Genomic DNA, 22,312 nt, shown 5'->3' with positions numbered 1-22,312 from the left:
AGTGATAATTCTGGTGAGAGGATGGGCATCACGTAAAAAAATATCTGAATGTGGACATTCATGAGCAGTGAATGCGAAGAAGCACGGGCTTGGTGCAGTGAATGCTCGAGGTGGAGATTCATCTCTGTCCACCTTGGGTGGGACATATGCAGGTGTAGTCATGCATGAGCACGTGTACACAGCGTGGTTTAGCTCTGTGAGTGCATTACACAAGTACTTGATGGTCATTTTTAAATAGAGAAACAAGACACAGAAAGAAGAGAATGCCTTGCCCGAGCTTGTCCAGTAAAAATGTGACAGAGTGTGCGTTTCCTCGTTTTTCCTGCAACGTTATGCCTTATTTCTGCAGATCTTTGATCAGCACCTGTAAATCTGCCTGTAATTGTCACTGGAACGATGTTGACCTTCTCTTAGCAGATTCAAGAATTATCTTTAATCTGAAAACAGTTCTAAACAGTTTCTTTAAAATAGCCATACATAGCATCAGTGAACAGAAACCTTGGCCCCAAATCCTGTGAGTGCATGGCAGCACCCTGTGCTTGCTGCCGTGGGCTCTGGGCTCGCTTGTGGCTTTCAGATTGCAGACAGAAACCTGATTTTGTAACATGTAAATGTCTAGAACTGAAAATCAGCCCAATAATGCCATCTTCATCACCTAGCCATCCTCCTGGCACTCATACACAGCACTGTGCCTCAGGGAATTGCAGTTTCCTTCCAGTTCTTCTAGTAAAAAAGGCACAAGGGGACAAACCTCACAAATAGGGAGCTCTGGAGAGGAAGAAATTCTGCAGATACTGTCTTGAGAAAAATCCTGTAAAAGTTAATATTGTTTATGTTAAATTGAAAGTACCTGTCCTTTGCTACAATCACCTGGTTAAGTGCGTTACTGGTCCACACCGTAAAGCTCTATGGTTCTCTAAAATCTCTCTTGAAGTTGTTTATGAAAGTCACAGACTTATTCTTTCTGCAGCTGCTGGTTTAATGCCATGCAGTGACAAAATCTGTAAGTTCTTTCACGATTGTTTTCTTAACTTTACCACTGCGCGCAAGGTTCCAAAAGCTGTCGAGCGCGGTTCCTGGGCACACGCAGGAGTCGGGGTCCCAGCACAGCGGGGGCGGGGATGCTCACCGCAGCAGGACCCGGCCACTGCTCTGCCCCTTGTGTAACCTCACGGCGGGGCAGCCTCGGGGCTGGCGGAGGATTTGGGATTTCCCTGCTGTCCCGTCGCCCGCAGCCTCGCTGCTGCTTTGCATACGTGGTCCCGGGCTATAAAATGCTTTTTCCTCGCAGGCGGGACACAGAGCAGGAGAGGTTAAAGGAAAGGAGCTGGGACAGAGGTGACATCTCCCGGCAGGGCTGGAGGAGCCTCTCTGGGACAGCGGGCACGGAGCGCTGGGTGCGAAGGGCGCTTTGCCGGCAGGCGCTGCAGCTCGCAGGGAGGGAACTGTGGCAAACGGCGTTTTTCCATGTTAGGAGTCAGGTGCTAGAACTGGGCTCCTGCTTCACCTCCAGCTGTCCCGCTGCCCTGAAAGCTTGCTCTCCTTTCTGCTGGTACAAAGGTTAGTGCATGTCTCAGGTAATACTGGAAATGTGTTTTAAAGCACCCTGTTGTGGAGAACGAGAGAAGCAAGTTCTAACTCTGAACGCCAGTGAATGGAGAATGTGAACCTTCTCTCTTCTGTCTTCTTTTCTTCTTTTGTTCTTTTTCTTTTTTTATATATATTATTGTTATTTTAATTTTTCCTCTTAGTCTTTTTTCCTTTCTGCCTTCTTTTCCTTATCTTTCTTTTTCTTTTTTCTTTTTTCCTTTTTTTTCATTTTCTTTGTATATTGTTTTTCTGTCTTTTTCTGGTTTGTTTTGATTTTTTTCTGGTTTGTTTTTATATTTTCTTTTTATTTTTCTCTTTCTGCTTCTCTTTTTCTTTCTCTTTCTCTCTCTTTTCCCCTGTGTCTTATGAAAATATATAGGCACACTGCAGCATTTTTTATTGCAGAATAGTCATTTAGATTGGATTCTATTTTGTAACTGTAGAGAAATGCTTGTTGCACGCTATTGCAATATAAATTTTACCTCTAATGAAAAAGCAATATAAATAACAAAATAGTACAAAATTTACATAAGGAATATGTGGCAATGTATGTTTTCTTCCTTTATCTTTAATTTTTTTGAAACATCAGGTTTGATTTCTGTTATCAACCAGATTCAAACGCTGAGTCTGATTCTGCTTTACTTAGCAAATTACTAGTTTGCTTTTTTCCTTCTGTCGCATCTTCCCTAGCACAAAAATTCATTATAGGATCAGCAATTAGCAGAAAATATATGTTGAAGTGAATAGCATTAAACTTTGTGCATTCTTATACAAACGCTATCTGTTACATTCAAGATGTGCTATGTATGTGTATCTTACAAAATGCAGAATTCAGAACCTCTGAATTTTGTTTCTCTGGCAAGTAAATACATCACAAAATGTTTTCCATTGCTATGTAAATAACACGGCAACATTTGACATCCCTTTTCCTAGCTAGCATGCAGTGATATGAATTAACAGAACATTTAATAACACTTAACAAGCTTTGGAAAACCACAGAACTTAAAAAAAATAAAGCAACCACCAAGTGTCAGGGATGCTTTACATAGAAGTGAAGAATGCATGTGGTTTTCTCAGACACTGATATTTGCTGTACTGTGCAGCTGGGGGACATTTGAAATTCTCTTTCTAGTATTTTCAAATAAGGCATGGCTGTAGCATTACCCTGGCAAAGAGAACTGTTGGTTTTAGTGTCACTGCTCTAGGAGTCAAGCAGTTTTCAGTTTTAAAAACAGAGCATTAATTAGGTCAGATCAGTTCAGCTGGTGAGTTTCTGAGTAATTTTCAAGGGTGTTACCCTCTTAGTTAAAAACTGACCTTGTGGGTTTTTTCTCCTCCTCAGAAGTGTTCCCACATCACACACCACAAGATTTCTGCACTGTGAACTGAACCCATAAAGCACACAAGATGATGTGCCCGTGGCAGTTCGTGTTCAAACCCCGTGCTGCAAAGAGCCAGCGCTCTGAGGAGAAGGACATCAATAACAACGTGGAAAAAGACAGGAGGATCTTTGGGTAAGATCTTTGGCTTCTAACGATTTCCTAGTTTCTCTTTCGTTTGAAAAGGAAAGATGCTCAGTGAGGTGGGTTCTGCAGAAACCTGTCGTGTTTCCAAAGCAATGCTAGTAACCCAAGAGCAGTCGTCCCTGGGGGTCGCTGGGTGGTGTTGACTTGCTAAGGTACATTCAAACTTTTGTGTCTAAGTTATACAGTTGCTAAGGACATAAATCATCTTGCTTTCTCTTTCATAGTTCTACATGTATTTGGTGTGTTGTAATGGTTTCATGTATGCCAGGACTGAGGAGGCATGTGTATGCTATAAAAGCAAAGTGATTACTAATGCGGTAATTAATTTGGTAAAGTATTTCTGTGATACAATTTATGCAAGTGTTTTTGATCATCTTCTGAAACCTGATATCCAAATTAAAAAGTAGAAGTTCAGAAAATAAGACATCATGTGGAAAATAAAAGAAATTAATATAAAAGTGTGTTATTTGCTTAACGGGCTGCAGACTGGACCTAGCTGAAATGTTCACACATTTCCCTGGAGATTTCAACCTCTTTGTTGAATTCCTCTGAGTATTTTCTGGCCAGATCATAGGGTACAGATGGCCTTTGTTTAGCTTACAGCAATGATACTCAACCTTTACCATTCCAGGCCATATCTGTTGTTTCCCTTCCCACGTCATGATCTGGAAAGGGCGATTGCAGCTTTACTACTGACTTCTACTGCACTCCACCCCTCACACTGCTGCAAATAGCTGGCTTATTGGCCCGGTCCATCTAAAACTAAGCACGTTGCATTATAGTGAAATGTCTTTCTCTCTTTTAAAGCTTAGAAAATGATGATGCCAAATTATATGATCTGAGGAAGAAGCAGGTAGAGATGCCGCCTATCCTAACTTCAGCAAAGGCCAGCGATGGGAGCAAGGTGTGTTTCTAGTGTCATTGCTTGGTACTATCAGTTCACTTGAGTTGTAATAAAACTTCTCCAAGTCCTCACATGAGGACCGGCTGTGGTTACCTGAGGTTAGGACTGCTGTGAGATCTTTGGGTGAGAGATCTTTTCTGAACAAAAAGGAGCTTTGGTAAGACTTAAGGAAAAGAGGGGACTCAATGGGATTGGCATGCCCGATTCCTTTCTTCACCTTTGTAACACAGCTTTTAGTAACAAACATGTCCTTTCTCTAAAATTATCTGGTTCACTCTTTTCCTGACTCTGTGACTGTTATGTTAAGAGGCCTTATTGAAATTAAAAAGGTGTTTGTAGTGGCAGATATTGTTTGGTTGTTACAGAAACACTTATTTTTTTGCCCATTTCATATCAAACTGTGGATTAGGTCAATAGTTCTGTACTCAAAGAAACGCATATGTTGGAGAACATCACATTTATAACTAATTCCTTGAATTTAATTTTTAGCTTTTGAATGATCAAATAAAAATGAAGCTTTAAGGTATTTAATAAGTCTGAAGACAGTATGTATTTTCATCTTCTCTCTATCCAGAACGCCCCCCCCAACGGTATTAAAACTTCAAACCAAATATCAAGATGTCCAAGACATGTAAAAGTACGGAACATGGAAAACGGATCCAGTCTGCTCGACACACTACACCTGACAGCAAAGGAGGTAAGATATGGAACCTGAACAGTGATTTTTTTCATACCTTTGAAAAGATACAGAGTGCAACTTGGGTTTTGACATTTTATTGTTTTTCAGGTTATCAACTGCCGCACCAAAGCCTGCCAAGGGGCACTCATGACCCCAAAGGGTCTGGTGAGAGGTCCTAGAGATGGGCCAGTTCCACCAGCAGAGCTTTTACCTCAGGCAATAGACTTTATCAAGCAGTACTACAGCTCATTTAAAGTGTAAGCCAACTGGACCTTTGTTTTTGGTATGAAAGTGCTCTACCTATCTACCTGTCTGTGAGACTACGGAAGTGTTTAGTTTCGTCACCGCTATCGGTAGCTATCCTGTTACATAGCATGCATTCAAAAAATAGATAAGGACTATTAGAAAAGGTAAATAAAACTATTACTGCACTTCATATGCTCTATCTGCCAACGCCAGGTCTTGGGAATATAGAAATGGACTCTGTACAGGGCATTCCTCAGCCCCATCCCTTCTGAGTGTGTTATGTTGTGGTCCGTTTATGACTTGAATAAACCAAGCATGAACCCAGCAGCTTGGTTACGGCTCTCTTACTGAGTGCTACCTTCTGTTTCCTTAACACTGGATGTTAATGGGTTTAGCTCCTGCCCAGATCAGTCACATGCATAATGCTTTTTGTTTGTGCTGCTCCATGTGTCTTCTCTCTGTGTTCTTTTGTTCTCTGTTTTGACTCTCAAGGCTTTAGCCAAAGATTGGAAGGCCAGGCTCTTGCTTCTCAACCTTGCTCTGTGCTATCATCAACGTAAGCTTGCTGAGCATGCTGAGGGGAATGCTCTAGCTTCAGAAAAGAGGTTTGTGTTCTCACCAAGATGGACAGGGTGCAGAGACATCTTTTTGCATGAAAAGCTGGAACGTCTGGTTGAGGTCCAGCAGTTTGCAGTAACAAGGTTTTCACATGACAAGCTTTCCAGTGACAATTCAGTGTTTGCTAATCCCATTACAAAACATTATCAGACTTTCAAAGGGACTCAGCCACATAATGGCTACTTCTTTAGACACTTTGAACTCTTCTACAAAGCTTTCTTCCATCTGAATCTTTCTGAAAGTCCCTGTCTCTCACACACTCGCTTGCCAGTGTGTTCCAGTTGCACGTCTCTGGGTTTCTGCTCATGGCTATTTGATCACACTGGTTTACACTATCTTACATGCTTGCCCTTGATCTTTCATCTTGCTGAAAATGTGAAAACTCTCAGACAGTGCAGGCTATTTTCATTCTGTCTGTAAGCCAACAAAACAATTTTTGTCTGTGCTGTGATAAATATTTTCTAATGTTTTGACTTCTTTCTCTGTTATCAAACTAAAGAATTTTAGAGTTGGTTTTTCCCTGACAAAGGAATTGCTCAGCACTTCCTTTGAGGAATGAAAATCCTACTGATTTGCTCAGAAGAGCTGTGTCCCTGTGAAAGTGGTAGAACTCGGAGAGGACAGTCACTATAATGCTACTTTTCAGCTGAAGTTTGCCTTTTCTCTACTTTTCTTTTGCTTGCCATTTGTCATTTTTTTCCAAACTAAGCTAGAAAATCCAAATTTAAACTGAAAACTTACACAGAAAAGCTTGTGATCAATCCATGTATGTGTTGGGTGGTGAAAGGAAGCTGTCGCTACTTAGATTTCCAGTGTGTTAGTCTCTTCTTTAGGCAACTAAGTGCTGTCGTGTGCACCCAGTAAGGACAGTTCCTAAATTCTGAAGCCAGGAAAAGTTCCCGTCAGCAGCCTTCAGAGTCCTGTGTACTTAACACATCCCTTTACCTAGAATACCCCTGCTTTTTGATAAAATCTCGGACCCTGGACTGCTGAAATAGGTCACAGCTGTGCTTTGGGGACAGAAGTTTGGCACAGAGGGGAGGTGGGGAGGAGATGATGGTGACTTCTCACAGCTGAAGCACAGTGCAATTGCTGACCTCCTGAGGTGAAGGATGTGTTTTCGTAAAGAACAGAGTACTTTATGTCGACCTGTTTCACAGCCAGAGAGTGTAGATTTGTAACAGGGACAGATTTCTCAGTGTTTATCCAAACTTGCCATATCTCAGCCTACCTAGATGCTAATCTCCTCCCTGGAAATCTACCTGCATCCTGGCAGATAAAATCAGCAATGCAGGTAGAGGTTTTCTCGGGCAAAAGGATGCTCAAAAGATTTATGGCTTCAGCAGTGCCTGTGCTCTTCTTGGCCCAGAGCATAAGAAAACTGTCTGCAATTTAAATCTATTCTAAGTAACGAAATTCTCATTGTTTCTTTCCATGGCTGTTTCCTGTTCAAAAGGCCAAAAATAGAAGAACACCTGGAGCGACTGGAAACAGTGACCAAGGAGATAGAAACAACAGGAACCTACCATCTGACGAAGGATGAGCTGATCTTCGCTGCCAAGCAGGCCTGGAGGAACGCGCCCAGGTGTATCGGGAGAATCCAGTGGTCCAACCTCCAGGTAACCTCCTGGTCCACACATTATGAGCCCATACTCCTCTGCTGGGAATTGGGAGAATGTCCTTTGCTTCGGTAAAATATTTCGGTTGCTTCAACTGAGGGCTACTCCTTCCTGTACATATCATGAGATAAACTTTTTTTGTAGTTCTCTACTTCATAGTTGAATGAAAACATGTGTAGGAGTGCTAACATAGGAACCAACTGTGTTGTGAAGCCAGGTGCATGTCTTGGAGGATTGTTACAAGAGAAAATGATGCATAAAGAACAACAAAAATGAACCTTTCCTAGGAGAGCTACAATTAAATTGTGAAATACTAATTTTTCATTTCACTTTTTTATTTAATCTTTCACTTCCTTAACTGCATAAGAAAAAAAAAAGCTTACGTTATTGTTTCAAAAACAGTTTTTTCTGTGTTTCTTTTGGAAACATATAGGTTTTTGATGCGCGTGATTGTAAAACAGCGAAGGAAATGTTTGAGCATATCTGTCGTCATATTCAATATGCCACAAACAATGGAAATATAAGGTAGGTCTCTTTAATTTTAAACGACAAAAATCACATCCAGATCTGGATTCAAAACTACATGAGACCTGAAATGGTCTATCTAAACATTTTGACAACTTGTCTGTTCTTAATTCCCCTGGTACTGATATATTCCTCGCACGTGTACCATCAACCGTTTTGAAAGTCTGTAATTTTCATGGCTGATGTTGCAAAATCTTTTTTAATTCCTGGGGAAAAGAGTTAGTTTAAAGGTTTGAGTAGCTGGGTAGAGAGGATGAATGATTTTATTTCTACTGATGTTTACTTTAGAAATAGAAAATAATTGCTGTTGGTAACAATTTACGCATTAATAATTAGAATGTTTGGTGCGCTGCTGTGCTGTAACGGGGTTTGGTTGTGTCTCTGTGCAGATCAGCCATCACTGTCTTCCCGCAGAGGACTGATGGGAAGCACGATTTCCGGGTGTGGAACAGCCAGCTCATCCGCTACGCTGGCTACCAGATGCCAGACGGGTCCATTGTGGGAGACCCCGCCAGCGTGGAGTTCACTCAGGTACAGCTCCAGACACACAACCGGAACCGCTGCCGTCCTCTCTAACCCGTCTGTCGTCGTCTTCTCCTTGCATGTTTATGCAGAGAGGGAGGGAGGTGTGTTGGTGAGGTCTGAATGGGATCTTCTGCCCCACGGGTCCTAGGTGCTGGCTGAAGGAATAATTTCTTACAATCCTGATATAAAATACCCCCTCCATCTCAGAACAGGGGGAGCTGATGCATCCCTTCATCCGTTGAACAATGTGTCTCAGCGTTGTTTGAATGGGAGAAAGAATCTTTATCGCTCAGAATTTACCTCAGCGAGTTTTAGAGGGTTAACATTCTTTTGTCTTCAAATAAAGGGAAGAAAATAACCTAAAAAAACCCCTGAAATGTGCTTTCTTTACAGTTGTGCATTGAGCTTGGGTGGAAGCCGAAATATGGCCGCTTTGATGTGGTTCCACTTGTTCTCCAAGCAAACGGCCAAGACCCAGAAATATTTGAATTCCCGCCAGAAATTGTCCTCGAAGTGCCAATGGAACATCCAAAGTAAGCACACGAGATTCAGATAATTGCATTTTTGCCTCCGCCTCACCTTGGCAGGTTCTTAGCCTGCGCCTGTGGCAGTCCTTTTATGAGTTCTTTGTTAGGATGATACTGTGGTAAATTGTCCTGAAAGATAAAATGCGTGTTAGAACAATGAGATGAGAGTTAAATTAAGGAAGCGAAAAGCATTTTTGTGGGAAATCTTTTTTCCTCAATCTACATTTCAATTATATTCAGAACTTAAAAACCCCTCATTTCTCATGCTGGTGTAATACACATGTAAAATACGGCTTCACCCATAACAAAATGTTCATTGCCTGTCTGTTTTTTCTTCATGTTTGCTCTGGGAGTGGCCTGCAGAGCGCAGAGCTCTCTAATACCGTTCTGCAGTTTCTTTAGCGGGCAATTCCTGGTTACCACTCTGTAAATGAAAACTGCTGTGAGCTTTGCACATCGTGCTTCATGGGTCATTTCGCCTAAACTTAGCACGCTTTATCTTCCTGGATTTTTCTGCTTGTCACCTGAAGGAGGAAAAGACACGCAAAGTAATAAATCAAAATGCTTGTTTAACAGGTACGAATGGTTTAAGGAGTTAGATCTGAAGTGGTATGCGCTGCCTGCTGTTGCCAACATGCTGCTTGAGGTGGGAGGCCTGGAATTCACGGGGTGTCCTTTCAACGGCTGGTACATGGGGACGGAGATAGGAGTGCGTGACTTCTGTGACGTACAGCGATACAACATCCTGAAGGTAATCCTCTGAAGCAGAAGTGTGCTGATCTGGGAGGGAGTCCTGTGAGGCCACCTCACCAGTACAAATGAATAATGATGACCACATACTGCCACTTCTTAAACTATTTAGTCCAGGAGAGAACCACTCCCCACTTTACCAAGCGGGAACAGCCTGAAGAACCAGAACTCCATCACTCAAGTTCACTCTCATCTCAAGTGTTTCTGCTGCCATCGCTTCCCCCTTCCACAATACTTTTTCCTGCATATTACCGTGATGAAGTGGAGAAAGCATGAGGTCTAAGTCCCATGTAGTGAATTTGCTTTTCCTTTTTCTCTCTCTTTTTCATATGTAGGAGGTAGGAAGAAGAATGGGACTGGAAACAAACAAACTTTCATCATTATGGAAAGACCGAGCAGTTGTAGAGATAAATGTGGCTGTACTTTATAGCTTCCAAGTAAGTCAATGAGTGTGGTGTCTGGAGAGACACTGAATATTGCGTCTCCTTTTTTAACTTCACTTGTAATAGCTCTATACAAATATAGTGTCACTGGGGCAGTGCTCAGTGGGAGTTATCAATGTGATTTCAATGGAGTTATTCTTGAGTTACACCTGGGAAAGTAGAGGAATACGTATTTCCTGTTGTTGCCAGAGAAAAAGCTCAGGTGAAGGCAGAAGGGAGAGAAAAAGAAAAGGAAGTTAAGGGCAAAGTTGTTCATGTGTTAAAAACACATATATCTAAGTGTCAAAAATCTGTGTAAAGCCGTTGGATTATATCTTTTATTTACAATTACAGTTTATTTAATATATCATAACAATATGGAGGACAGGTAACAATGAATCAGAGGCTTTTCAGCAAGATGTAAAAGTCCTTAATCAAAGGTCCACCTCAATCCGTATCTACATAATAGTAGTTATTTCCCAGCACTATAAGAAGTCCTTGACATACTAACAAAAGCAAAAGGATTACTTTAACTACACCAGGAAGAAGAGCAGAATGGGCTTTTTAATGCATGTCTGTCTTCTTGCAATTATTCTAGAAACAAAACGTGACAATCATGGATCACCACTCGGCTGCTGAGTCCTTCATGAAATACATGCAGAACGAGTACCGCATGCGGGGGGGCTGCCCGGCCGACTGGGTGTGGATTGTGCCTCCTATGTCAGGGAGCATAACCCCGGTGTTCCACCAGGAGATGCTGAACTACGTCCTCACTCCCTTCTATTACTACCAGGTACACATTATCCAAAAAAATACGATTCTAGTAGACAGCTTCAGCAGTGCAGATGATAATACAGGACCTGAAGAAGTCTGAATGAAAAGCCTTAGTTAACAGAAGTTCCCTAGAGAGATTCTTAAATAGCCGGCGATATCTATTGTACTGTGGAAGGTGATGTTAGTTCTGCTGAATTCTCAAGCTGTGAGTAAAATGCAATTTAATGCTGCAGAGACTGAACCCGTATTTGCACACGGTGGGTTGTGTGTACAGATTCTATTCAATCTGGCCCTTTCAAAGATACACAAATTGTGTATTTATTATTAAACTTTTCTCACGTGAAGTTTAACCTTTTTATTTTTTGTAAAGGTGGATGCATGGAGAACACATGTCTGGCACGATGAGACCCGGAAGCCAAAGAAAAAAGAAATCAAATTTAGCATCTTGGCAAAGTAAGTTGTTCTAATAAGGGTCTTCAAGGTTTTGTCCAAGCATTCTGTTCTTGTGATGTTTCTGTTCCACAATATTTTGAATAATTATTACAGTAAGGACCACTTAAATTTTTTGAATCATAGACTTACCCACAGGTAGGTAATATTCAGATCTTAAGATTCTTATTCAGGGCTATCTGTAGAGTTTTGCTTCTGAACAATCTTCCAAGGAAAAGCCATGCTCAAGATCAGCCTTTCCTAGCTTGTTTGTGAATCAATCTGAATTACCGTGTAGCTAAATTTAAAATTATATGTGGTCCTTTTTTCCTCAGGGCTGCACTCTTTGCATCTTCACTCATGCGACAAACAATGGCAACGAGGTGCAAGGTCACAGTAATCTACGCAACAGAGACCGGGAAGTCGGAAACACTCGCCAACAATCTGTGCCGCTTGTTCAGCTGCGCCTTCAACACTAAGGTACGATCAGCCACGCTAGATGGAGAGAGGTCTGACAGTCACAGAGATATCTAACACTAGTTCTTTTGTCTGCTAGCAATTCCTCATGAGCTTTATACCTTCCAGATTCTGTGCATGGATGAGTACAACATCCGTGACCTGGAAAAAGAAACACTTCTTCTAGTGGTTACTAGCACTTTTGGAAACGGAGATTCTCCAAATAACGGCAAGGTAAGGTTCACCTCAGGAGTGTAGATGAGGCTCAACTCAAAGACTGAGACCAAAGTAACCCTTTCATTTGTCCCATGTACTTGAGTAAGACATGGATGAGGTCTTGCTCATGTTTTAAAGCAGAGTATTTTTCTAACCTTAAGTGTTTTATGAATTTTTATACAGACCTTGAAGAACTCCTTGCTCACCCTGAAATTTCTGAGAAAAAAAATTAGGTAAAAAATACTTTGTTGTTTGATTTGCATGTGACTGAGTTCTTTTACATTTCATTTAGCATAACATAGTGATCTTATTTCTGTCTCCTCCTGCAGATATGCTGTGTTTGGTTTGGGATCCACCATGTATCCAGAGTTCTGTGCCTTTGCTCATGCCATTGACCAAAAACTGGCCCAACTGGGGGCTTCTCAGCTTGTGCCAGTAGGTGAAGGAGATGAACTCAATGGGCAAGAAGAAACCTTTCGCACATGGGCAGTCAGTGTGTTCAAGGTGACCCTATAAATAGTTGGCTTGTATTTTAGTTTGTTCATTCATTCCTTTTCTTTCAGTATGCACTGGCAACCCATTAAAATGGGGGAAAATGAAGGAAAATAAAAATCTGGATTTCTATCTGAATCTTGAACTCCCCTTTTTTGTACTGCTTACCTAAGTTGAAGAGGGAACTGGGCTCTTTTCTATTATTTTTTAACATTCACGTAAAGTTCCATGAAACCTTTTGGGTAGTGGGATGCTCAGTATGAACAAAGGTGGTCGCATCAGACATCAAAATTTTTTGAAGCAGATAATTGTTTCAGCTGTACTGATACAGAAGTGGAACCTCACTGAGCCCACTGAACCCCTGTAACAGCGCTGAACTCAACAGAATCAATAAACAACAGCAATCTCTGAAATTATTATGTCCACATTAGGATTATGACAATGCTAAGAGTATTTTTTTTTACCACAAATAACCTTATTTTTTCCTTTTCCCTAGACTGCCTGTGACATTTTTAACATCCGTGGGAAAAGCAGTATTCAGCTGCCTAAGATCTACACCTCTGATGACAGCTGGGATCCTACGAACTACAGGATAGCGCACGACTCACAAACCATGGACTTGGCCAAAGGTATTACCCACACCTTCCACTTCCTCTGCCCCTTTTGCAGCAGACAGGTCTGAACTGTGAAGGTTTTCTAGAAGTGGTACTGGTCCTGCTGGATGATAGAATTCATACAGTAAAGCGCAGTGGTCACAGATAAAAAGGACATTGGTTTGCATTGCATAAACCATCCTTTCCAGCACAGTAGCACCAGAACACGAGAACTAGCACACGTTTTGGCAGCCCCAGAAGAACAGGAGCTGACATGAACTACTTTTAGTGCAGGAAGGCAAGCATATAGGGCACATAACTGACTAAAATATATCGCATTCTAGGGCGAGCGTGGTTCAGTTCTTTTCTGCGTATTTGAAGACACTTCAGACAAGCCTAATCACAAAAGTGCCATGACTAATGTCCTCTTTTCTCAACAGCGCTTGCAAACATTCATGCCAAGGATGTAATTCCTATGAAGCTGAAATTCAGACAGAATCTTCAAAGTTTAAAATCCAGGTACGATACCTCGTTCTTTTGAGTACTGCAATACTGCATTTTATTGAAATCTTAAACATCTGAAACGCCTGGTTTATAAACATCTTCTCCCTGCAGTTATTAAGAAATAGATATGAATTTTGTACCATCATTAGTAGAAGTAAATCATTATCACAAGACCACAAGAATATGTACAGTTTTAGGTCTGATTTCAATAGGAGTGACTTCCCGGTAGAGTTTCTGGGTGTGTAGTGAACTAAGTTATATGGCCCTTTGATACCTACTAAATGTGGAAGGTCAGGTGTATGGTCCCTCTCCCTTGCTCGGTGTGCTACATGCCAGGCAAATGTTTACTTCACTTAGGGGAAAAATTTCCCCTTAGCAGGAAAAAAAAAGGGAAAAAAAAGAGAAAAATTCTAGTGCAAGAAGCTGCTGCATTCAGTTGTACTGCAGAGCAAGCTGAGACAAGACAATACGCAAAGAAATAGAAAAGGATAATCAATCCTAACATCTGTCTTCAAAATAACTTCCATGAATGGCTCTTCAGCATCCCCCTGAGATCTCTGTCCTGAATACGGTATCTTACGGGAAGTCCTCTGCGCTGGCTCAGGATGGGAGCTATTCAGTCCTCAGTGGAGCTGCGCTTCCTTCCCTTGGCTGGTTGCAGGCACGTTTATGCCATACGGGGCACATCAGGCAGCATTCAGCATCTTATCTGTTGTGATACAGGCACTTCACATACCTGGTTATTATTTGGTTAAGTCTCCATGAATCATTAAGCTGCCTGATAATTTGGTAATGAACACAAGTAAGCCCTTGCCAACTGTCACTTCAGATTTATTCCTTTTCTGCACAGTTCAAGGGAAATCCTGTCGACGTAACCAAGATCTGTCTGATGTCTTTCTTTCTATATCCAGCCGAGTTACCATTCTAGTTAAGCTTTCCTGTGAGACTGATCAGGAAGTGCACTACCTGCCCGGAGAGCACATTGGGATTTTCCCAGGCAACCAGCCAGAATTAGTCCATGGCCTCATTGCACGTGTCAAGGATGCGCCCCCAGCTGATCAGACGGTCAGACTGGAAACCTGTGCTGATGGTAAGTTGGTTCTCTTTAGACACAGTAACAGAGGTGTCTGACAGATTTATCTTTAATTCCTGAGAAATGTTATAGATTGAATTTGGTTCTATTATCCTTTCCTTAAATTTCAATAGGATTTTGGTGATGCTTTTAGGTCTTAATGCTCCATTCTGATTTTGCACACTCTGGCAGTCCATAGTAGCTTCACCAGCATTCACAGAGTTATCCTAGGTCGACACTGTTTGTAATTTAGTCCGTAAATTGGCCATGGACTGCAATTAAATTAATCAACAGGATTTGCTTATTCTTGCTGCATATCAGAGTCCTTCAACAGATTTACATGTCATGACCATCTTATCCATCTTAGTAGGAGCAGTCTGCTACATCGTAGGATTCTGACACACAGAAAGATGATTTCCTTAAATGAAAGACTTTTCATTTTTTAGTGGTGTTTTTTATGCAGTTCTCTGCATAGAATGGAAAAAAAGAGTTTGAAGCCTTGCATTAACCTCTTTCCAGAAGGGCCCTGTGGTCTAGACCTGCTGCACCCCAGTCTGAAGTTGCATTTTGAAGGACACTGAGTTTTGCAAAGCTCTAAAGCTGTCCAGTGCCAAACAAAAGCTGTTCTTTTATTTCCCTCCTTTCCAGGTGGCTGCTGGACAAGTGACAAAAGGATCCCAGCCTGCACACTCCGCGAGGCTTTGACGTACTTGCTTGATATCACCACCCCACCGTCCCAGCAGCTGCTGAAGAAACTCTCCCAGCTGGTAACAGCGGAAGGAGACAAGCAGAGACTGGAAGTTCTGTGTCAGGTGAGTGCTCGGGCTGGGTTCATGTCAGAAGTGCTGTGCACTGGACTGTCAGTGTGATGGTGCTTGATTTTTGTCCCTCTGTTACATGCTCTGTGTGCTTGTAAAACCGACCACAGCTTGAGAAGGGCTGGTTTTGTGGCTCAGCTCGGGCGTGGGAATCAGGAGATTTCTTCAGATCTGGTATTTCCTGTGCGGTTCTGGGTGGGCCATTTTGCCTGCCTGTTTCTCTTGCCTGCTTGCAGTGGTTTCTACGACACACCAGTAAAAGACCTCGCAGTCTGCAGGTGGAGGGGTTGGGGGTACTGGTAAATATCTTTGTCAGAGAATTGGGTACCGTGCGAGCACGAGGGATGTTGCTGTAAGCAACCGGTGACTCAGAGGTGTGGTAAGTGCCTGCTTCTCCTGCTGGGTCCAGCAAGGCTCTGCAGGTATCAGGGCCTGGGGCCATCCAGTTTTGTGGATGTCCCCAGAAACAAATTCCACTGCAGTTTCTACTCCCTCACTGAGAGCCGGTATCTGACAGAATTATAGCGGGTATTCTGTACTCCTGTTTTCAAACATTAAACAGTTTCTTAGGAAACCCCAGTATTGGTCCAGGCAAAGTTTTGAGGATTCGTAGTTGATTCACCTGCGTATTTAACTGCGTGTAAAGCAGGGATCTTATTTATAAGTGACACTGCAGATAGCCCTGCTCTCCTGGACTCAGCATCACCTGGTAACGTTGTGACGGTGGCTTTTGGCTTTTAGAGCATGGAAGAGTACAACAAATGGAAGTTTTACAACAGTCCAAACATCCTGGAGGTCCTGGAGGAGTTTCCATCCGCTGAGGTCTCAACAGTTTTCCTGCTGCCCCAACTGCCGCTCCTGAAACCCCGGTACTACTCTGTCAGCTCCTCCCGCGACGCGACACCCAGAGAGATTCATCTGACCGTTGCGGTTGTAAACTACAGGACGAGGGGTAACGAACTGATGCTTTCATGGCTCTCAGTTAAATGATATTTAGGCTGCATTGTGGCTCAGAAAAAAACTGTGCCTGCTGCACGGCATGAAGCATCTCTAACAAGAAGTTTGTGTTGTGATACGTGCGGAATGGTGCACTGCAGTGCAGGTGTTCACACCGTGTCAGGATTTGCTAAATTCCTGCATCATCATCAGTGTATCCGTGTTTTATACATCATTACTGGATGGACACATTTTAAAAGCATGATTTGAACTATAAACTGTGGGTTTTTAAAAAAACAGAGCTTTTAAATACTGACAGAGGTGTTTTCCTTTACTCTCATTAGATGGAGAAGGGCCTTTGCACCACGGAGTTTGCAGCACGTGGCTGAATACAATCGCTCTCAATGAAATAGTCCCGTGCTTTATACGCAGGTGAGTGTAAGACAGAGAAAAAAGAGAAGATAAAAACCCCAAACCAGCAGTTCTTAGTTCAGCTTCCTCAATGTTGGGTTATTTTCATTGTTTGCATATGATTTTCAAGTGAGTGGTGAGTGCAAGGTGGAGTATCTGAGTTGGAGAAGAGAGGGAACTCCCTGTCTTCCAGAGATGAGATCTTTTACCATGTCTTACGTTGAGTAAAATCATAAATAATTAGAAAATTCTGTAAGAATTCTGTTCATATGCCACCATCCCCACGATCCATCTCCACTGCAGAGCAATAAAAGGAAACAGAAAGCGACCGCCACCAAGTTAAGCCCCATTGCACTTTTCAAATTGGTGACGTAGTCTGTGCTGCTCAGAATCATCCAGGAACCTGACACTGAGATGTCAGTTATAAAGTCATTAGCTAATTAACATGCTTTTGCATTTCAGTGCTAATGAATTCCAGCTCCCACAGGAGCCAGCCAAGCCATGCATTCTGATCGGCCCAGGAACAGGAATTGCTCCCTTCAGAAGTTTCTGGCTGCAGCGTCTCTATGACTTGGAGAAGAGAGGTACTCATGGGGACTGCCACAGGGGGAGGTGGGAACTCCTCCAGCAGCAGAGACACCTCTGGTGCTGCAAACAAATCCCTTCAGATGGGGACACCCAGAGACGTTCACCAGGGAATCCCTGTGGAGATTTGTCATCCCAAGACTGGTAGTAAGAGATAACCGACCTTATCAGGAGGGACAAAAACCTTTCGATGTTGGTTGCAGGGATCAGAGGCGGTGACATGACACTACTGTTTGGCTGCCGGCAGCCAGACCTGGATCACATCTACAGAGAAGAAACTGAGGAAATGAAGAGGAAGGGAGTCCTGAAAGAAGTGTACACAGCTTACTCCAGACAGCCTGGCCAGCCCAAAGTAAGGGTGGTTCCTTTGTTCTTCAGGGGTTGGCTCCTTCCAAAAGGGTCCCTCCAGTTCAGATTTGGGTGTTAAAAACTATGCCATTTTTTAAAAGTTAGCATTTTGCTTCAGTGTATTGTGAACAAGTGAGACAAAGCCACAGCCCCTCGAAATAAAGGAGAATCTCACTGCACTTCAGCACAAACAAGCTGGTGAAACACAAAGCCCTCACTGGCATCTAGAGAGGCACCTCAAGTACCTTCAAACAGGCTTTGAAACCAGAAGCTGAAGCATCTTCAGGAACCTTACATGTTGCAGGATTTGATTACCCCATGAGTTAGAAATGAGTTGGCTCTGGCCATTTGTCACCATTTCAATGACACAGGGACCTTGGAAATTAATTTTGCTTAGATGAAATCTTGATTGGAGAAAACAGCGCTAAGCAATCTTCCTTTTCCCTGGCAAGTTTGGAGACTGGTGGTTGTCACTGGTTCTAAAAGAAGAAGAGTCTTACTCTGCTGTGTTTAATGAGGGGACAGGTCTCTCCTCCAGATCTGAGGCTTGGAAAGACAGCGTGAAGACATTTTCCTTCTCCTTTGCTGTGGTGCAACACGCAAGTGGAATAGATGGGGGGGGCATTTGGGACCTTACCGCATAAACCCACACTGGATTTGGAAAAGCCAACAGCCGAAGTAGCACATAAGGAGCCTTGTCTAATGATCCTTTCTCTGTGTCCAAGGTCTATGTTCAAGACATCCTTCAAAGCAAGTTGCAGTCCAAAGTGTGCAGCCTCCTGCATGAGGAGGAAGGGCATCTGTACGTCTGTGGAGACGTGCGCATGGCCAAGGACGTTGCTCAGGCTCTGAAGGGGATTCTGGCAAAAACCCTGGGCCTCAGCGAGCAGCAGGCAGAGGAGTACTTGTTCCAGCTGAAGGTAACGCTGTGCTGCAAGGCACTGTTGGCTGGCGGTGTTGGGGGGGATGCAGAAGTCTCCAAAGCCCCACTCAAGGTCTCGTGGGCTGCCGTGGGCTTTTTTCAGCAGAGCTCAGCCCACCCACCGTGACTTAAAATGCAGTTTCTGTCTGGTGAGGGTGTGACACCCGGTGTTCTACATCTGCCTTTTCCCCAGTGCCTCCCCCTGCGTCCCAGCCAGCTTTGCTGTGTCAGGAGCACCAGGAGTTTGAGGCTTTGTTGTACCCGCGAGGAAAGGGAGTTTCAGCAATCCCTGGGCCCATCTCTGGAGCGCAGTGCCTGGCTCTGCCGGCTTTCGGACGCTTTTTTTTCCCGGCCTGGAGCACGCGTCTGGGATTGGTTACTGAGCGCAGACCCGGCTGTGCCAACGCAGAAAACCCTTCAGTGCCACAGCTGCTGCGTCAGGAGCTGCAGCGCTTGATCTGCAGTATCTAATCTGTGGTATCCCATTCAGCTCCTGGTTTCCTTTCTTCTTTTTGCAGAGCCAGAAGCGGTACCATGAAGATATATTTGGGGCTGCATTCCCACATGAAGTCAGAAGAGGTGCAAGAGCTTCCAGCAGTCCAAGAACGGACCAACCTGCCTTTTAGCCAGTACCTGCACATTTGTTGTTGTTTTAGAGAAAAAAGGGTCAATTCCTCTTTCTTACACGTGTTAAATCAGAAACGTGTATCTGATTGTAGGAGTTGACTTTTGGACCTCAGCCTTAAATATATTCAATGTAACTTTCGTTGCTATTTATTCTGAGACTTCTTTTAATAGATTATTTGAACAGTAAAGAGGCAAATTATTTTTTTAATATTATCTATGCTAGTATAACTCTGCAATTTTTTTGTAAATACAAGGAAAATTTAGAGTTTTTTTACTCTGTAAGCTAGAACTGAAATCTTTTCTTGAAATGTGCTGTTTATCTTTGTGGATTTATTTATATCGGGTTGTTTTACCGTGCACGTTATCTTCACTGTAAGGTACGTAAACAGTGGTTGGGCACTTGGCAGCGTGCAGCCCCAGGCCGCGTGGACTCTGAAGCAGCGTTTGCAAAGGAGGCGATGACACCGGGGTTCGCGAGGGGCAGTGCCCGCTGTTGCGCACGCTGCGGTGCCCTCACACGGGACAGGGCTGGGTTCTGCTCGGCGTGGTTCAGGTACTGGGGCCTGGGTGGTTGTTACGGAGCCAATGGGAGCAAGGGTCAGAAAATGCCAAAGCACTTTGTACGTTTGAGTTCTGTGCTCTGATTACTTGATTTGTTTGTAATAAAGATGCCTTTATATTGAGGCAAACAAGTTGGTGTGGATTGCGTGACCCAGTTTTGTGCTTTGGCTTCAGCCCAAGGGAGCAGGGGCAGGTGAGGGCGTTCTCGGGTCGTGCTGAAATGGTTTTGGGCTCCAGCTCCTTCCCGAAGTGGAGCGCCCGTCCACAGGACTCGCAGTCTGCTCAGATTTGTGATGTGGTTTCGTTACTGCCAGGAAAGTGGGGATTTGCACCATAGCCTGCGAGATTGGCTTGCAAACCGCATTATAAAACAGCAGAGAGTTGAGACTGGGGTCAGCAGTCGGTGCATGTGCAGCGTGTGAGCTGGGCTCTGGGACAGCCTGAGACAGCAAAGCACAACCGCAGCGCAGGCGAAGGACGGTGGCCGGTGCTGGCAGGGAGCAGGACGTGGCAGCAGCTGCAGTGAAGCACAGAGGAGGTTCCTGGCAAGTGCGGGGTCCTGATGGGCTCCCAGGCTGTTCACTGTGACTTCGTTCAATTGGTATTTCAGATTTCTGGGTGGGATGGAAATGGAAGAAGGTGCTTGCACTTGCCGTTACAGTGCTCCATCAGCCCAGGGCTCCCTGAGGCCAAGACCTCAAACGAGTCCAACAAAGGCAGCGTTATCTCAGACTGACCTCGTACCTTGGTGCGGGGGCAGAGCTGCGATGGGGGCAGAGCTGCAGTGGAGGCAGCCGCCACCGGGGGGCAATGAGCGTCCGGGGCAGGGTTTGTGCCGGGGCTGAGGCCCGGCCTGGCCTCGCCGTTTGATTTTTTTGACGCGATTTGTTGCAAGAATCCGAGTTTCAGCAAAATGAAAGTGGCCGGCCTGGTGCTTCAGCCTGCTGTGAAAGCTGAAGGAACAGCTGCAGCTGTCCTGACACTGGAGGCCTCTGAGGTTTGACTTCTTGTAAGAGTAAACTGAAGGGACCGCGCTTGTCCCTCATCTGTGGGGGGACATCAGTGACTGCAGCTGGGGTCATGGGCACAAGAGAATGGGCTCCAAGAGCATAAATTAACGAGTCAGTCTGGTGAAAGGAAGCTGTGCGACACAGCCAGGACTACAGATAAAAGCCGTAATGTGAGTTTATTGGTTTTTTAAATATTTTAATCCCTCGAGGTGAACATGAACCAGCCGAGGGAGTGCAAAGGCACCAACGTCTCGTTGCTTCATCTCTTGCTTGTAAACGCCCTGGACCCCCCCGGGGGTGGCAGGGGCTGCTGCTGCTGCTGCTGAGCTCCGGGCCCTGTGACTCCCCCAGCGCCGCTGCTCTGTGCTGCCGTGCGGTGCGGGGGGCACCGGGGAAATCTGCTTCCCTCTCAGTCTGGCTACAGGGAGATGGGGGAAAAAGGCCAAACCACACTGCTGTAACACTTGCTTTATCCAGAGCAAAGATTTATTCACTGAAAAGGTTCCTTACATATCCAGAATTTCATTAGCATAGAGTGCACTCCTTTTTTTTTTTTTTTTTTAATCTTTTCCCATGTTGCATAAACTAATACAGAAACTGTTGTTAATACTAACAATTTTTTTAATTAATTTAATAGCAATTCTGGAAGACACTCAGTTGATAGAAAATATTAAAAAAAAATTTTACTGTACAAAGTTTACATCACATTTGAAAAGAAAAAAGTGTCCATTTTCACCATATTACAGACTCCATTTACATTCACTACTGACGTGAGGCTTTTGTAGCAGCATTGTACAGCTTCACATTGACACCCGCAGGAGGGTGCAGGCTCCCCGTGCCACAGGACACACGCGTGGCCACAACAGGGGGACAGCTCCGCTCGGTCACAGCTGCACAGCTCCACCGCGGCCGTCGAGCGCGGCCGTCTCACACAGCCGAGTAACGCGGAAATGAGCCCAGCGACGGGAATGGGGCTCCTCGCGGATGCACTGGGACCAGGGGCTGGGTTTGCTCTCCACAGCAGTTGAGGGCGTTAAACACAAAACTGAGGGACATCAGGGTCTGGGTGAGGGTCCCTGCCCGAGCCTGGAAGCGGCTTCAGGGGCGTTTGAGCTGCACCTGAGGGCAGCCGTGGGAGGACAGTGGGGACAGGGGCTTTTCTTAAAATTATTTTGTTTTAATCTCGCTGATCCTGTGGTGCTGCCGCCCTTCTCCCAACCAGTCATCTTACTGGAAAAACAAATGGAGAATCTTGCTTGCCCAGCAGAGTTCTTGCCCATTTGCACAGCAGTGGCTCTGCTGCTGGACAGGCAGGGGAGCGCTGGCGCTGTTTGCAGGCTGGGCGCCTGAAATTCTGGGTGTCCCAGCTTCTGGGCCCTGTTTTATGCACACAGACAGCAGCTGGAGGGGCCGTGTGTTTGTTTTATAAAGGTGGGAGAGGCAGGAGGAGCAGAGCACCAAACCACCGTTCCATTTTATATCCGAGACACATTTCCAGCCACTCTGCCAACACATTTGTAAGAGCCGAGGCCTGCCCTGCACACCATGGAGTGAAGTTCTGCTCTGCCCAGCAGAACCCGGGAAGTCTTTTGGCCGCTTGATTTCTGCAGAGTTCAGCCACCCGCAA

General features: G+C 44.3%; 1 protein-coding gene across 1 annotated transcript; it reads left to right on the top strand.

Moving 5' to 3' along the window:
* Nucleotides 1-2,932: 2,932 nt before the first annotated feature.
* NOS2 (nitric oxide synthase 2, inducible) lies at nt 2,933-19,113 on the top strand. The gene is made up of 26 exons (XM_010190420.1): nt 2,933-3,104; nt 3,924-4,002; nt 4,595-4,717; nt 4,808-4,956; nt 7,020-7,182; nt 7,616-7,707; nt 8,097-8,238; nt 8,626-8,765; nt 9,336-9,510; nt 9,845-9,946; nt 10,530-10,724; nt 11,076-11,158; nt 11,470-11,614; nt 11,720-11,824; nt 11,990-12,039; nt 12,136-12,310; nt 12,795-12,927; nt 13,332-13,410; nt 14,307-14,485; nt 15,116-15,279; nt 16,027-16,237; nt 16,566-16,653; nt 17,095-17,216; nt 17,421-17,569; nt 18,291-18,485; nt 19,006-19,113. Exons 1-26 carry the CDS (start codon nt 2,998-3,000, stop codon nt 19,111-19,113), a joined length of 3,453 nt encoding a protein of 1,150 aa, XP_010188722.1. The 5' UTR covers nt 2,933-2,997.
* The last annotated feature ends 3,199 nt before the right edge of the window (nt 19,114-22,312 follow it).

Source organism: Mesitornis unicolor, unplaced genomic scaffold, assembly GCF_000695765.1.
Source record: "Mesitornis unicolor isolate BGI_N332 unplaced genomic scaffold, ASM69576v1 scaffold10118, whole genome shotgun sequence".
NCBI classification, from domain to species: domain Eukaryota; kingdom Metazoa; phylum Chordata; class Aves; order Mesitornithiformes; family Mesitornithidae; genus Mesitornis; species Mesitornis unicolor.
Note: the sequence above shows the minus strand (reverse complement) of the source record. Positions and strands in the feature narration are given on the sequence as shown.

Bases quoted from the DNA above. Each gene is read 5' to 3' on its own strand.
- NOS2 (XM_010190420.1), top strand. From the start codon at position 2,998: ATGATGTGCCCGTGGCAGTTCGTGTTCAAACCCCGTGCTGCAAAGAGC. The intron at 7,708-8,096 runs GTAGGTCTCTTT...GTCTCTGTGCAG, and splicing joins ACAAACAATGGAAATATAAG to ATCAGCCATCACTGTCTTCC. The intron at 9,947-10,529 runs GTAAGTCAATGA...CAATTATTCTAG, and splicing joins CTGTACTTTATAGCTTCCAA to AAACAAAACGTGACAATCAT.